At 44.9% G+C, this 16,542-nt stretch overlaps 1 protein-coding gene across 2 annotated transcripts; it reads right to left on the bottom strand.

Moving 5' to 3' along the window:
* Nucleotides 1-728: 728 nt before the first annotated feature.
* Nucleotides 729-16,454, bottom strand: LOC135895623 (uncharacterized). Of its 2 annotated transcripts, XM_065423763.1 has the most exons (9): nucleotides 16,161-16,454; nucleotides 14,547-14,636; nucleotides 14,000-14,062; nucleotides 12,582-12,662; nucleotides 11,784-11,876; nucleotides 11,068-11,257; nucleotides 3,136-3,246; nucleotides 1,806-1,895; nucleotides 729-1,006 (listed from the first exon to the last, which is right to left on the bottom strand). In XM_065423763.1, exons 1-9 carry the CDS (start codon nucleotides 16,256-16,258, stop codon nucleotides 755-757), a joined length of 1,068 nt encoding a protein of 355 aa, XP_065279835.1. In that variant the 5' UTR covers nucleotides 16,259-16,454; the 3' UTR covers nucleotides 729-754. The 2 variants fall into 2 exon arrangements, with proteins under 2 accessions (XP_065279835.1, XP_065279836.1); XM_065423764.1 differs by lacking the exon at nucleotides 3,136-3,246.
* Nucleotides 16,455-16,542: the final 88 nt, after the last annotated feature.

Raw genomic sequence — 16,542 nt, 5'->3', positions numbered from 1 at the left:
ATTGGGCTCCAATCACCCTTTGACATTTACAACTGGTCATTTATGTATACTCAGCCTTTGATCTCTGTGATCCTGGTGAGTTTAGTGAGTCCTGGAACTCAAGGTTTATATTTACATATCCTGCATTTCCCTTTCCTCATTCTTGATTAGTAAGGATATTTTCATGTAAACAGGGTACTTGCTCCTAACTAGGGTGACCAGATAGCAACTGTGAAAAAACGGGACAGAGTGTGGGGGGTAATAGGTGTCTATATAAGAAAAAGTCCCAAAAAATGGGACTGTCCCTTTAAAAACAGGACATCTGCTCACCCTACTCCTAACAGCTCATCTTTATTGGCTCATGCTGCTTATTCTCTAGCAGAAGGCATGATCCTGGTTATTGTGGAGATATTGTGACAATGTGACTTCCAACTGTGGAGGACAAGCAGCAGATAATTTAAAAATGGAGATTCTGTTTTCACACAAATGACACTTGGAAGTAATCAGGGATGATAAGTACCTACAATTTGAGACATGCAGAAGCAAAACTATTTCTAAGAAAAATGTTTTCCATGAGATATCTGGAGATGTTTAATACCCTATTTGTAAATCCTACACTCTCCTGTCTTCCCCTCTCCAAAGCTAAATTACAAGAGCTAATACCCAGGCATTTACTGGATAAAAAAAAAGACACATACCACCAGGCTGCAGATTTACTTGCTTTTTATTGCTTTTTGACACAGGGGTATAATTTGACTCCAAACAGCCATTACTTTTAATCATAGATTACACCCTTTCTACATATCTTTCCCCCACAGGTCAGCACTGGCCACAGAAAGGTTATTGACATACAACTTTCTATCTCTTTATTGTCCACATGCTCTATGTAAACTATGGGAACTCTACTTGTGGGCCACACAGGTTTAATGGGCGGGTTCTGAAGAAGCAACAAACAGTAAATTTTGTAGCACTCTGCTGTGAACTTTACAAGTGGCTGAAACTTCTGTAGATCAGGAGAAAGAACAGGCTGAAAATAAAGCGAGGACAGTGATTATTATCTTATGTGCTCTGCGATGTAATGATAATTATTAAGCAGACTCTACCACCACTCGTTGACTCACTTTGCTGCTTCTAAATATGGACTAATATCAGTAACTGAATTCCTAACCCAGAATTGATGGTAGTGGGAAAGGCATGTCTGAGGATCCTTTATTTTCTCTGATCTCCCATCCAGAGAAGTTGTAGGTTCCGGGGCCTGGTAGAATTCCAGTATCCATGGGCTGCCTTTGATCCCCATATCCAAACAGAGCTTTGCAGGTGACAGGAGAAAGAAGAGCTGCAAAGTGATGAAGCAGCTCCGTTGCAGCCCATATAGACTTTTACCACAAGAAACAGGACAGAGTCTGGTCTTGTAGAGTTGGAATATGGTTATTGAAACTTGGGTTCCACCCACTTACTGTTTTCCCAATTCCACATAACACAAGGTAGCATATGTCCACCTCTCATGACCCAACATGGAAACCAGATATAGACACTCTATGAGTCCCTTCTGACTGATGTAAGGAGTGGTATCAGTGGGGTGTGAAGGGAGGAGCATCCAGAGCTCCTCAGCCAGAGGGGTTTCCACAATGTCAGCTTTGAGGGGGGCGGAAAGAGGAGTAAAAGGGAGGGGCTGGACAGGAAAATTCTTGGAGTTTGGTGAATCCCACCCACATCGTAGAAGTGGATGATACAGCACAGAACTCAATGGTGTGTCTTTTAATACCATGAGTTTCACAGAAATGTGTGGAAATGGAACCCCTTTCCCAGGCTTGGTATTTACTCACCCAAATCTTGGCTTGGTAAAAGTCTTCTCCATATTTAAAATAGAGATTTTTAAGGTGATTCTTTATATCTCTTGTCAGCTCAGGGGGCAGCTACAAACCAAACAAAGAACAGCCCGAGTTAGCCGATATGAAATGGGAATAATCAAATTCCTGATTATAGGCCCTGTTCAGAGAGACAAATATTTCCAAACAGTGATTTGGAAACTTCCAGCTCCAAAGGTTTGGGCAAATGCCCAGACTGGGACATGGGGTTGGAAGGAGATTTCTAACTCTTGTATGTGCATTCCAGTCAGTCAATGACAGGATTATTCTCTCTCAGTCATGTGACCTACTGTCACAGTAAAATTGTCCCCCATGGGATCCCCTGGGTAAGCACCAGCATTGTATATTGCTAACGCCTATATATGCATATGCATGGGAAAGGATTTTGGGAGAGCTTCAAGGTGTGAGTGTGGGGCGAAAGATTCCTTTGCAGATTGCGAGAGGCCGAAGGGGGAGAAAGGAACGGGTTAACTCGATGATCCAGCTAGGTCCGCAGATAAGAAGTTGACTCCAGCCGCCCAAGGCCAATGCACACAAGCAAACTCTCTGAAGCCAAGAAAGACGGGAGCCTGAATTCCAACCCTGACCAGCCGTGAGAAAAGAGAAGTAAGCTGAACAAGACTGCAGGGGATTGCAAAAACTAATGAGACGGTAAAGGCCAGTGAGGGGGAAAACAACAGTTTCGAGTCCCTGAAGCCGGTGTGTTTTGGGAAGGCTAAGGAAGCCACACAAAGCCGGTTTGGACTGGTACAAAGAGCATGGGGGACAGAGGTCCCTAAACAAAATGCCCCCAGAAGAACCCAGGGCTTAAAAATCCTCTCAAAAGCCAAAGCAAGTCGGAGATCAACAGCACTCACCACTGTTATTTTATAAATAAAGCTTTAAAACTTAGTCACTTGGTGTGCTCCTTCATCTCCTCCTCTAACAATCCTGCGGCCTCAGCCTGATAACCTGATGCCTGAGGCAGATTGGTAACATGAATCTGTCACACTACCACACTACATATGACTCAGCCTGATTCTCCTGTCATACCAGTTACAAACATAAAGGAATCACAGTTCTCCCCTCCACTCTTCCTGTCCCGCTCAGGTTATTTCCATTGTAGCTGCCTGTCTACGTTAGGGCTTCCAGCATCGCTCACACTGGTGGAGCTGAACCAGTTTTAGCAACTGTGGGACACTTGAGATATTTCCCTCTTGTGCATAAGGTTGTAAGCGGTGGCAGATCTAAACAGGTTACCCAGCTTCCCGCTGCTACCCAAGTCCTACTGCGCTATAATGTTAAATACCTGTTGGCTGTCAAAGAGGCTTGTGGTTTCCTTTGAAACTGGAATATCAAGGAGTTCAAAAATTTGCTCCAGTCTTTGTGACAGCTCTTCTTCACATATGGAAAACACAGTCTGGGGTGCAAAGATAATAACAGATCACTGTTAATAATGAAGAGGACCAAACTAGAAGCATGGTATGGTACATGAGAGACATATGACTCATGCAATAGAGAGGTCAATCGACTGCGACATCCCTCAACTGACAGAAATGCACCTTGTACTCCTGGGGGAATTCTGCACCAAACGATTAAAAAATTCTGCACACAGTATTTGAAAATTCTGCAAAATTCTGCATATTTTATTTGTCAAAATAACACAATATAATCATGCCAGTTTCAATTTTGGTAATTTATTTAAAAATATCTGTCAGCGAGTATGTCTGTAACAAATTTTTTTTGACAAATAGATTTCTTACCAAGCATATTAATGCAGAACTTTGAGTACTTCATTTAAATTTCAATACAGAACTGTATTTCCTGCACCTGTCAGAAGTAGTGCAAAGGCTTGGGGGAGTCAGGGATAATGGAGGCACTGAGGAAGGGGAAAGGAGCCTAGGAGTGAACCTGGAGGGTGTTAGGTATGGGTGGGAGAAGGTTCTTTTTTTGGGGGGTAGGATTGTTAGAGAGTTGGGAAGTCTCCCCATGCAGAGCCTGGCTGACCCCAAGCCTCTCCAATTCAGTCAGGCACATCTGCCCCTGTCCCCGCACCCGCTATCCCCATCGGTCTCTGCAGCCCCCTGTTCCCGTCCCCAGGCTCAATGTTATCACCCTACTATAGCACCTGAGGCCATAACCCAGTCTGTCCCCCCGACTAGCCATTCTGAACCTCAGTCTGTGACCCCCCCAGCAGCCCTGTGTTCCCCGCTCTGTCCAAACCTGGCTCCATGGGCAGGTGCTGTGATGAACTTCTACTCCTGGGGGAATTCTGCAGCACTGGGCATAGAATTTCTCCCCCCCCCCCCAACAGAAAATACATTCTGCCCCAGAAGTGCTGCAGTTCCATCTTTTGCAGCTGGCTGTTCTGGCACCACAGCAGCCTCTGGTGGGCAAAAGGCAGAACTGCAGCACTTCTGGGGCAGAATGTATTTTATGTGGGAAAAAACAAAATTATGCAGGACAGAAGAATTCTGCATGTCCACAGATGCGCAGAATTCCCTCAGAAATATCCTTGAATCCGCGTGCAAAAATGCTTCAGTCAGCTGTCAGGGATTGAAGAATCTCAGTAATCTCTAGATAAAGCCTCAATTAAGTGAATGCTAGTGTGGGCACCGCCCACTGGACAATCAGTGCAGACATTTCTGACAGCAGTCACTCCATTTGTGTGCATCTGTGCTGTCCTCTTAATTGTACAATGCTGATTTTTCCCCAATACACTCAGCCTTGAAGCAATAATTAGAAATCAAAGCTAAATCTCCTATGTGGCATGGCCGAGCGCTAGTCACAAGGAAACCAGACAAGATGCTGCGACACTCTCAACTGATGCCCAGTTGGAGTGAGAAATGGCAACGAGGAATTGAACCGGCTCATCTGAATGCCAGGCGTGTTCAGCACCATTAGGTTGGTCTCCATGGCATTCCGTAGCTCTTATTTTTCAGCCCAGCATGGCCTAACAACTGAGTAGCTGACCCTAGTGTGAGACTTCCAAGGGTTACCCAGGGTTGTGAGACACCTCGCTACCACTGGCCCTTAGCGTGAGGAAGTCTTGTCTGTGCCTGCTATGCATCAGCTCCCCGACTCCCCCAGACTCTGGCAACACAAGGCCTGCTTTCCAGGCCTCCGCAGGCCTTGCTTCTCTATACAGATTAGCAAGAGGCACCCAGCAACTTCTGAGTCCTCCACGCGTCACCCTGGAGCATCCAATCTCTAATTCACTGAACACTTACAGAAGAGGAAATTACTCACCTTGTGTAGTAATGATGGTTCTTCAAAATGTGTATCTGTATAGGTGTTCCACTGTAGGTGTATCTGAGTCCCTGCACCTCTAATCTGAGATTTTAGGTAGAAGTGTCCATTCAGTGCACACATGTGCTCTCCATACCTCATGCTCTGCCTTGAGGCTAATCTTCCCTGGGCAAAAACGCCGAAGTAGAAGGGAGGAGAGAGGGTCATGGAGCACCCATAGGGACACACATCTCAAAGAACTATTGTTACTGCACAAGGTGAGTAACTTCCTCTTCTTCTTTGAATAGTGTTCCTATGGGTGCTCCACAGTAGGTGACTCCACAGCAATATGCCCCATGGAGGGCTGGAGCTTCGGAGTGGAGGCTGTTACTGATGATAGCACTGAGGTGCTGAAAAAGAGTCCTCGCGAAAGCATAGGCAGAGACCCAGGTTGCCACCCTACAGATTTCTGAGATGGGGACATCTTTAGCAAACACAACCGAAGTAGAAATGGATCTTGTGGCATGCGTGTGGATCCCTGATGGAGGCAGCAGGTTACGTAACGTTCACGGTAACAGTGGTTAATGCAACTGGAGACCCATTTGGAGTCTTTGAGGTAGTATTGTGGAGTCCTTGGATCTTTCAGTGAATTAAAGGAAGAGTTTGGAAGACTTCCTCAAGTCCTTAGTCCTGTCCAAATACAATGCCAGGGCTCTCCTAACATCCAGCATGTGTAGTGTTGCCTCCCTCTTGGCACAATATGGTTTTGGAAAAAATATGGGGAGGTTCATATGAAAGAACGCTACGTTGGGGAGGAACTTGGGGTGTGGCCTCAAGATGACTTGGTCTTTAAAACACCACTATTTCCCCCATCCTTCATGCTGAGGTCATGGCCACTAGAAATGCCATCTTCATGCATAGGTGTAACAGCGAGCAAGTCGCCATAGGCTCGAAGGGTGGTCTAGTTCTCAGAACTAGATTGAAGTCCCAGGTTGGAGTGGGTGGTCTGATGTGTGGGAAGAGGTTTCCCATGCCTTTAAGAAATCTGCATGTCGTTGGGTGGGCAAATACTGAGCATCCATCCACTTGATGGTGGAAAGCCATTATGGCTGCTAGATGTATTTTATATTCTAGAATTCAAAAGGTGTGAGCTCTCAGCTCATTTAGTCTAGGATCAAAGGGAAGGAGGAAGATGTTGGGTCCGCTTGTTTGGAATCTTATAAAATTTGGAATTGTTTCCATTTTTGAAGGTAAGTACGACAAGTCACCGATTTCCTACTACATAGTAACACCTCTTTCACCTCCTCAGAGCATTCACTCTCTAAGTGTTGAAACCAAGAAGGAGCCGAGCCTGGAGCTGAAGGATCAGTAAGTTTGATTCTTCCATTGTTTTGGGAGAGAAGGTGAGGAATGGGATGAAGAGAAATAGGAGGACATACTTCCAACTGTGCAAGGTATGGGTACCAAACTTGTCTCGGCCGGGGGAGTAGGGTAATCAGTATAACTTTTGCTTTCTCTTGCCATTCTTTAACAGGAACTTGGACATCAGAGGGAATGGGAGAAAGGCCTACAATAGTTCCCTGCCCCATGGGAAGAAGAAAGCATCCCCCAGGGACTGTTTCTTTAGTCTAACCTTCAAACAGTAGCAGAGACATTTCTTGTTCTGGTAAGTAGCAAACAGATCTATTGTCGGGGTCCCCCATAGGTTGAATATGTTGTGAAGCACTGCTGGGTTCATTTCCCATTTGTGATTGTGTGAGAAATTCCAGCTGAGACTGTCAGCTGTCACATTATGTATTCTTGGTACATGAGTGGCTGAAAGGAGCACATTGTGGTGGATGCACCGGTTCCAAAGTTTCAGCGCTTCCGTGCAAAGGGAGGATGATCTGGCGCCCCCTTGGCAATTTATGTAAAAAATGCAGGTCATACTACCCGTCATGACTTTCGTTTCCCTGATGAATGTCATTTCTGACAGCTCTTAATTCTAAAAGATTAATATGGAGAACTGCTTCTGTGGGAAACCACTTGCCCTGGACTTTGCTGTCATTTAGGTGGGCTCCCCAGCCTATTAGAGAGGTGTCTGTTCTTAGAATCAGCGTTAGTGTGGGTTCTGCAAACGGAATACCTGCATAGACATTGTATAGTTCTTTCCACCAGTCCAGGGAGTATTTGACCCTAGAGGGCATCAACAGCAGCTTGTTCAGCCCGTCCTTGTTCAGAGAGTAGACAGATCTGAGCCACATCTGCAAACATCTCATGAATAACCAATTGTGTGGAGTCACAAAGGTGCATGCCATCATATGCCTGAGAAGCTGGAGGCAATTGCTGGTGTATAGATTCCCAGGGAGCATAGTCTGGTCCTAGAGTCCTTGAAGAGATGGAGTAATGCATCTGTCTTGTCAGCAAAGAGTTTGGGCCCTTCGAACGGGAGGTCCTTGACCATTGTCTGCACTTCCTTTGACAACCCTGAAAGCTGCAACCAGGATGCCCGCCTCATTACCACTGCCATTGAGACTGAGTGGGCCGCTGTGTCCAGTGTGGTCTGTAGCGTTGTTCTTGCTACTACCTGGCCCTCCTTGGTGATGGCCTGAAATTGCTCCTTTTGTGCTTCTGGCAAGTGGCCAATAAAGGAGTTGAGTTTTCCATAATTCATGTAGTCATAATTAACTATTACGTCCTGGTATTTTGAGACCCTGAACAGTAAGGTCACAGACAAATATGCCTTCTGTCCAAATAGGTCTAGCATCTTCCAATCTCTATTATAAAGGGTCAACTTGGTACAATGTTGCTTTCCCTGTGCATTAACCACATCTATGACTATAGAGTTAGGTTGAGGGTGCATGAAGAGAAAGTCTGCTTCCTTAGGGGGCATATAATACTTTTTGTCAGCCCTATTGCATGTTGGTGCAATGGAGGCTGGTGTCTGCCAGATGACCTTGGCAGGGTACATAAGCACCTCGTTGATTGGGAGGGTGATTTTCGAAGAGGAGGAAATGTGCAGTATGTCTAACAATTTATAGTTCAAGTCTTTCACCTCCTCCAGGAGAAGTTGTAGTGCATCCGCCACCCTCTTAGTGAGGTTTTGGAAGAGCTTACAGTCATTGGCAAGTGATGGAGGACGGGGCATTACTGCCTCATTTGGTAAGAAGACGTTTGCTGTGGCATAATTTCCATCTCTAGTCTAGCCTCCTCCTCCTTGAAAGTTTCTTCCTCAGGTTCCGGGGATCTAGACACTAAAGCCGTAGGGGAACATCTAGTGGACTCTCTATGGGAGACACTTGATAAGGTCACTCGAAAAATGGAGTTCCTGTGGTACCATTGATGGGCTTGGTACCGTCAGGGAATGCCCAGTGCTGACTCACTGGTACTGATGGCCTACTATTGGCGGTGTGCTCCGAGGAGAGCTGCTTTGAGGTACTCTGTGCCGAGGGTCCTTTTGTCAGTGTCAATTTTTTTAGAGGTGGTTTAGTGTCTGTCCTTATCTCTGGTAGGCAGTGCCATTTCTTCGGTGCCTTTCCCTTCGGGTCTTTAGGCGCTAAGGAAGAGCTCATACAGTGGGGTCCCTGAGATTTCTGAGTGCCGTGCTTCGGAGCCATCAGTGCCAAGGTGGGCAAACGCACGGGGGATCTCCTCTGGCAGGTCAAGGGGTTGCCTAGAGGGCTTGCAGACCATTTACTGGAAGCTTTGTGGGGGGAGTCAGTCAACTTTCTCCACACTTCCACCTCCCTGGAGGTTGAAGGCTTTGGGGATGATCTTCATCCTGGAGAGGATTCAGGACAGGGGTCAGATGCCAGCCTAAGAGCACCTTCCATGAGGAGAAGTTCTAACTTCAGCTCCTGGTTGTTTCGGGATCTGGTCTTTAGTTGTTGGCAGAAGATGCACTTCTAGGGAATATGTGCCTCTCCAAGGCACTGGACACAATGAGTGTGTCCGTCTGTCACTGGGATTGCCTCCCTGCAGGAGAGACATCTCTTTAAGCCAGGGGAACACGGGGGTGATCCCACAGCAAAAGTCGGGAGGAAAACGGTTGAAAGAAAAAAGGGGTTTTTTTTTCAATCAAAAAACCAGAAGCTCTAAGGGCACTACAAAAGAAAAGGAAACTCTACAAATCACTATGAACTCTAACTGTCCACTACCAATATAAAGGAAGTTAAGCAGTCAACGGACTGCTATGTTGCCCTGGATTTGAGGGGTGTGTACACCCCAGAATGTGATCAAGCTAATTGCAATCATATTATGTGCATTCAGCCAACATGAAATAATAAAATTGAACACCATGTAGTTACAGGTTAATTTGAAAACAGGCTTTTAGAGGCAAGGTCAAAACTAGCTGCAGTTCCTGCTAATCAGAATGGGAGGAGGGCAGAGAAAAGTAAATAATTGAGACTGAAAGAAGATAAGTGGATGGAAGACCTTGTGTCTGGCCACCTTTGATATAGAAGTTTATTGAAAGTTAGGAAACGTGATGATCCAGTAGGGGGTCATTATGATTTGTATGTTTTGTAGAAGTTAATTATAAAAAGGATTAGCTATAGAGTGTACTTTGGAGCAGTCCTATGAACCCATCTTAAGAGATGTTTTTCCTGACACCTTTACTCCCCGGCAGGGAGGTGACTGGCCATCGCTGAACCGCCGTTAATTACTCAATAAGGTCTCAAAATTTAGGTAACTATCAGGGATGTCCTAAACCTATTGCTTACATCGGTGTGTGCTTAAATCTAATAAACTGCACTTTTAGATAGAGCATACGCACTTGTATTAATTATTTATCAGACAGACTCGCTGTGTTCCCATTGATTTATTCCTGACACCACCTAGAGTGAAAGAGTTGCCACTGCTGTGGGTTCTGAAAACCCTGGGTAAAAGCCACACGTTCTGTTCAAGGACAAAAGCAATTGAGAGGGAACTGAGGGTGCTTTGCCTGTGCAACACTATTTAGCCTTGAGGCAGACCAAGTGGGAGGGAGAGCGTATGTACAGGCCAAATGGACACTGCTACTTAAAGTCTCTGATTAGAGGCGCAGGGGCGCAGATACACCTAAAGTGGAGCACCCACAGGGACACTACTCAAAGAACTCTCAGATTCTCTGCTGCCAGAGGAATAGTACATACCAGCTTACTAGATTTAACTCAGGATCACCACTCCACTTAACACACAGCGCTTAGATATACTGATTGTGAAAGAAGAATACATTTTTTATCAAATCGCAGAGATTCACAGGACAGTCAGTAAGAATACTGGAAACAAATAGTTACATAGAAAACAAAATCATAACATGCTTGCTAGAGCCTTAACTAAACTCAAAAGATATTCCCCCGTCTCTTACAGGAGAGCTTACTTCAAGTCCTTTTCTCAGTGTTTTCAACCAGGATGGCTGAGATAAGATCAAGCCCTCTGGGAACTTGTCTTCACTGATTGAAGGATGCCAAAGCATCTCTCTGCAACCCCCAAATATACCAGGCCAAACCTTTGAGTTTCAGCGGAAAACAGCGTGGGTCCTACCCCTCCCTCCACCCCACTCCTTGCTGTTTATCTCTGTCACTTAATTTCCTTCTGAAGTTTCCGCAAACACTTAATGAGCATTTGACCCAGTATGCGAATAGAATTCTACTGTAAGGCACACAATGGCCCACCAGAGAGATAAGTATCTCTCTCCTCCTGTCTGGAGAGTTTGTCTCATGGTGCACTACATTTGAGTGACCTGCCTTCAATTACCAGTCCTACAGAACCTAATTTTCAGCAGATACACTTAACTCCTCACATATTCTTTTTTACAATGATTATGATGTCACATGTGACACAGGCTTTCATTAGAGACCATACATGACATTCTTTTGATGAACCCAGGGGATCCCTGTACCCCTATGTCCTCGGCCAGTTGGCAAGAGGTCCTTGGATCACACCTGCTTGATCATGCAAGTACTAAATGCCAGGTCATTAGACGGTTCCTACAGTGCTATTATTTTTTCAAGACTTTATACATTTGAGTTCTAGGATATGAATAGGAACAAACCTTAATTATGTTGCTACCTTTTTCATACATCATTGGGAAGACAGAGCCACTTGCAGCACATCTGGCTTTCTCCCATTCATGTGTCCTGAGCCTGTCATACATCCCCAGCACAGCTGATAATGGACAGGGGTCATTCAGGTTCTCAGAGCACGTATGGCTTCCCATTGCATTGGCCAAGACACGGTTCAATCTAGGGCCAAAAGGGGATTAAAAATACATTTTAAAATGAAAGAGCCAGATTCAAAGGACACACACCAAGACTAATGGGCTTTAAATTCATAAAAGGATAATTAATAATAATCCAGAAATACTTTATGAATTGGCATGTAATTCACAAGACACAGCCTCCACTCTGTACTTCCCAACCCCAAACTGATATCCGCCTGACCAGGGAGCATCCAGGTGTGCCAGATTCTGTCTGGAAAAGTATCACTCTCACAGCGATATTCCACAAGTAGCAATTAGCATGATTTAAACAGCACTTGGGTTTTTCCGTGGGCGCTTGCCTCTTTCATCTGCACTTGGATACTGGGACAGAGCTGCCATAGTTCCCCATCTTACAGTAGCCAATAGTACACATGCCCCATGGAGGCTGAGAATCTGGGGAGGGGACACTTCGGCTGCCAAGGTGGCATAGAGGCATTACAGTACTGGGAGAAGGATCAGGGTCTTTGTAGAAAGATAAGCCCTGGAGGAAATATTCACAAATACCCTACTTTTGCTCCAAGGCTCTCTTCTCTTCTTTCAGCTTTTTACACTCTTCCTCCTTCTGACGAAACTCTTCTGCGCTGACCATTTCGGAAAGCTCCCTGAAACAGATTCATGGACAAAATAAATATCAGCAACCATCAAAAGATGCACAAGGCAAGACTAGGGTTATCCATCCATTCCAGAAGTTATGAGACAGTCACAGCTTCTCACCAGTCTATTCTGCAAGCCCAGCTCACAGGACAGTTATTGTCCCAGCTGTATTTATGGCCTTGCAATGATGTGATGCTGCTGCCACCTCACATGATGTTGTTGCATTGTGGTAAGAGGATGCAATGTTGTCGTACAATAATGTAATGCCATGACATGATTATTTGTCTCACAAGGCACAAAATTGGATTCATTCAGATAATGCAGGGATTCGCTAGCCCAGATATGTAGCAGAAAGGTAATGTGTATTACAAACTACAGTCTGATCCAGCACCCACTGATGTCAATGTCAAAACTCCTGTTGACTTTGATAAGAGCAGGTTCGGGTCCTGTGTGTCAAAACCTTGAGTAATAAACATCATCTGATGGACAAGCAACACTGCTTGTTCCTCTCTCCTGGCAATCCCCCTTTTCCTGAGCACTGACGTGTGGCCTGCTATCTTCATGCACTTTCATAGATTTTGTTCACAAGGTTGTGTTTGTAGAGTCCCAACAAATTCAAAGATGACAGATGTCCTAGACAGATGGGAGGAAGGTCACTGGCCCCAGGAGAAGAGGCAATTCACAGAATAGCAACAAAGATAAACAATACTCACGTCTGTGTGGAGCTCTCACTCTTGTTGGTGGCCTCCGGTGATCTGAAACTACGGGAATCCATCCTGCTTGCTGCTTCCTGACTAGAGATGAGACAAACCAAGTTGAATAAAAGAAATGCAGATGGGAATAACCCAGAAACCCAGAAAGTTTAACTTTGGAGAAGTTCAGATCTAGATCTGGCCTTTGCAACTAGCCTACTGTATGTGGTTGAACAAAATCTCTGGATCCAACTTGATCTGAATTTGGGGGGAAATTTGGATTTAACTCCAACTTCTGTATCATGGAACACTTTCTGTTAATAACCTGAACCTTTGTCCTACATCAACCAAGTCTTGGGTTTGACAAAATTCTAAGAAAAACCTTTCAAATTTGAAAAAGATTGATTAGCTATTTCCAATCCCCTCCCCTTATCCTGGCTGCCTCTGTATTTCCTTCTTCTAGCTGGGATTGGAAGCTCCAAAATGCTGTGGAGAGAAGCTGCTGTCATTGTAATGCCATCCTGACCAGGCATAGAAGTTGCAGGAAATCTCCCATCACAGCCTATTCTCACAGAATTTCCAACACAGTTATTTGGGGTTCAGATAAGGCTCAAAAAACATCATTACTTTTATTGGAACCAACCTGTTTGAAATTTGTTCATCACTATTCTTGAACTTTTAGGAGGATTCATTGCATCTTTAGGGTACTCTCTTCTCTCCCCCACAGTTCACCCCTTTCCACCTTCACCAGAATCCCAGCTGCTACCCTTCCCTTTAGGAGCTTGTCCAAGACACCCCTTAATTAACTGTTAGGAGGTCACTGTATACAAGATTCTCCCTTCCCTCTAGCCTCAAGAGCAGTGTATGGTACAACGGCAGCTGCACTCACAGTGCCTGCCAAATATAGGTTTACTACCTGCCCTTACTGTATCAGGCTGGGTGGCTTTATCCTCTGTCCTGCTGATGTGCAAGGGGGTATTACTTATTTAGAAAATTCTTTGGAATGGAAATAAAAGTCAACCTATTGCCTCACACCCATGACATGATTTCAAGATGCCAATCACATGGCATAATAAGGCTGTGGTGTTACATCACACTGTCAGATTTGCCCTTCAAGACTAATTGAAATTGGTGGCAGCCTCTGGACCTGACCCTCCAGCGTCAAACACTCCCTGGACTTGTGGAAAGAACCATACAACACTGTGTAGGCATACCATTCACACAGCCCCCACTGACGGAGAGAGATGCCAAGCCAGAGAAATGGAGCTAGTCCAATCACTAGGCATGTTGATATTTTAGTATCAACACCCACAAGCACTGTGTAAACTTGGTGAGAAAACCACACTTGGAAATTTTCAAGACTTCTTTGGAATGGTAGATATTTCAGAAAGAATCACAATATTTTTCACTATCATTGAGGCCTGAACCTCCCCACTTACCTGAGCTGTTCTTGCAAATCCTCTAGTTGTTTCTCCATACCTTCAAATCGAGCATTCATTTCACTTCCGTCAGGCAGAGAATAATGCAAAGTGATTAGAATTAATAAAATATCCATAAAAGTAGTAATATCTGCAAAAGCTAAAGCCCCACCCAAAATTATTAGTCAGTCCTTCAGCAAAAAAATCTAAACAGCCAAGACTTATATGGTTAAAAATATATCTGCTTGGCCTGGTGGCTTAGAGATCACTGCTCTGCCCTGCCATGTGGGAGACCTGTGACAATCTTAGCCACCCTCTCTCTGTCTCTTTCTCTAGGAGTCAGCGCCAAGCAATGGTGCCCAGGCAGAGCTCTGAGGCTCTGGAGACAAGGAGGGCCGCACATTGTCCGTCGAGCCAAAGAAGGGGCCGGCATCTCCATAAAAGGCAAGGAGGGCAAATGACAAGAATGGTGCAAACCTCAGGGATCCATTAGGAACATGAACAATTGTTTGGAGGCCCCAAGGGTAGGGGTCTAAAATGGAATATAATTTCAGATCACCAAACTTACCTGAGTTTGTCTTCCACATATTTCACCCGCTGTTCCATCTCGGTTCCATCCAAATTCGTGTTCTTGTCTTGTGGAGCCTCACTTTCACCTCTGTGGGGCACAGATGTATCGGGGATGACAGATAACTCATTAGAACCGTTCCCAATGCAAGAGTGGCAACACCAACACCACCTTCTACCCAGTAAACCCAAACCCTCACAGAAAAAAAGAGGAAATTAATAATATCTAAAAAACAAAAACAAAAAAACCCTATTCAAAGCAAAGTCACCCCAGCAAGAGAAGTGCCAGAGTCTCCATGAAATCCAGTCGAGATTTCCCTATTGCTACTGATTTGTATGTGGAAAGTGCTCAGATACTACGATGATGGGTTGCAGGATAAAACCTTAAAATAGACAGGTTAACGATGGCAATAATCACTGGGGCAGGATGAACCGGGCAAGATAAAATAAGAACTCACCACTCAAAACTCAAACTGAATCTAAAACCATTTCAGAGTTACGACAAAAATCTGTCTAGCTATTTTGCTTAAAGCAGATTTCTTTCTTTTGTTTTTTTTTAAAGACGCTTTTATTTTGTAGAATCCCATTTAGGGAAGGAGAAAGGAGGAAATAGGTTGTAACATTATAAAGATATTTTTCAGTGTCATGGATGCTTCTCTGTTTCCTGGTTCTTCCTAGGACCAGAAATACCAAATATTGTTCTGGAGAGATTTCCAGCTCAGATTTAGAGGTGCAAGATGTTCCTGCAATTCAGTTAATGACTGAGCAAGGATCTGACACCCATCTCCCCCATATAAAGCATGAGGGAGCCAGGGACCAGTGGCAACCACAAGTCTATAATTCTCTTCTAGGGTTCAGAGATGAAACCAAACACAAGGATGAAACCAATGATACCCTTCAGTGAGACTGTAGCTTCAACACCACCACTGGCCCATGAACTGCTGTTTAACATTAGCGGAAGGAGCAGTTCTCTGGCGTGTCACTGCTGTTGAAAACCTCTCTTTTAAAACTGAAACAGGCTCCATCGTACAATGATCGGAGCCAAAACTCCAGATCCAAATACCCCCAAATTTTAGGGGAAGTCCAGCTTTGGAGCTGAACTGTGCAGCTTCGCTCCATCCATAGTTAAGACTTACTGCACAAACACATACTGGCCAAGCTTTTGCAGCTGAGCATGGGATGATTCAGGATGCATGTGTGCGTGACTGCGGGTGAACTCAAATGAGCAGAAAAGGTCAAGTTCAGCAGTTGTCAGTGAAAAAGCAAACCCTGTTCTCCCCTCGCCGTATGTGCGGGAACCATCATTTTGCAGTGAAACCACTTTAAACAAAAATGGCAATTTTCCAAATGGGGCAAAATCAAGGTACGTTAAGGTTTCATACAGGAAGAGGGCAGGGGAAGTGCAGAATCTTGTCATTTTGGTTTCAAATCTGTGTTCTTCATCCCAGATTGAAATGTACAAATATTAGCAAACAAAAACATGCGGTCTCTGGCTGCAAACCCTGAGAGCAGGAAGAACTCTGCATGCAAGTTTCACAAGTATTTTTAAACAGAAAATTAGAGCTCCTATTAAACATGATATGATTACCCACTGAGTTCCCATTACCCAACATACCTGTAGGTCTTTTTTGAAGCTCTAGTTCTGTCACCTAGCTTCTTGCAGTGTGAAACAAGCCGAGCTCCGCCAGGCTTAGGGAAAGTGCTTCGCTCCATGCTTCTATTAAAATAGCAGATGTCTCTTCCAAACAGGAGGGGACAGAAGGGAGAGGGGATAAGTGGAAGTGGATCCACAGGAGTGTGGGGAAGAGCTCCAAGTATCAAGCACTTTCTTGCTTGCACAAACAAGCAGGGAAAGCAGCCCTAACTAGGGGGTTGGTGCTTTCAAGTTCCGTTGTAGCTCAAAACCACAATAGAGTTAGGCCAACCCCTGCTTGGAGAATTTATTCAGAGAGCCCTGGCTCCCCACCCCACCCCCCACATCAGAGTCTGCTGTGACC

This window comes from Emys orbicularis, chromosome 1 (assembly GCF_028017835.1).
Source record: "Emys orbicularis isolate rEmyOrb1 chromosome 1, rEmyOrb1.hap1, whole genome shotgun sequence".
NCBI classification, from domain to species: domain Eukaryota; kingdom Metazoa; phylum Chordata; order Testudines; family Emydidae; genus Emys; species Emys orbicularis.
The sequence above is the reverse complement of the archived record's forward strand: the minus strand, read 5'-3'. Positions and strand labels throughout refer to the sequence as shown.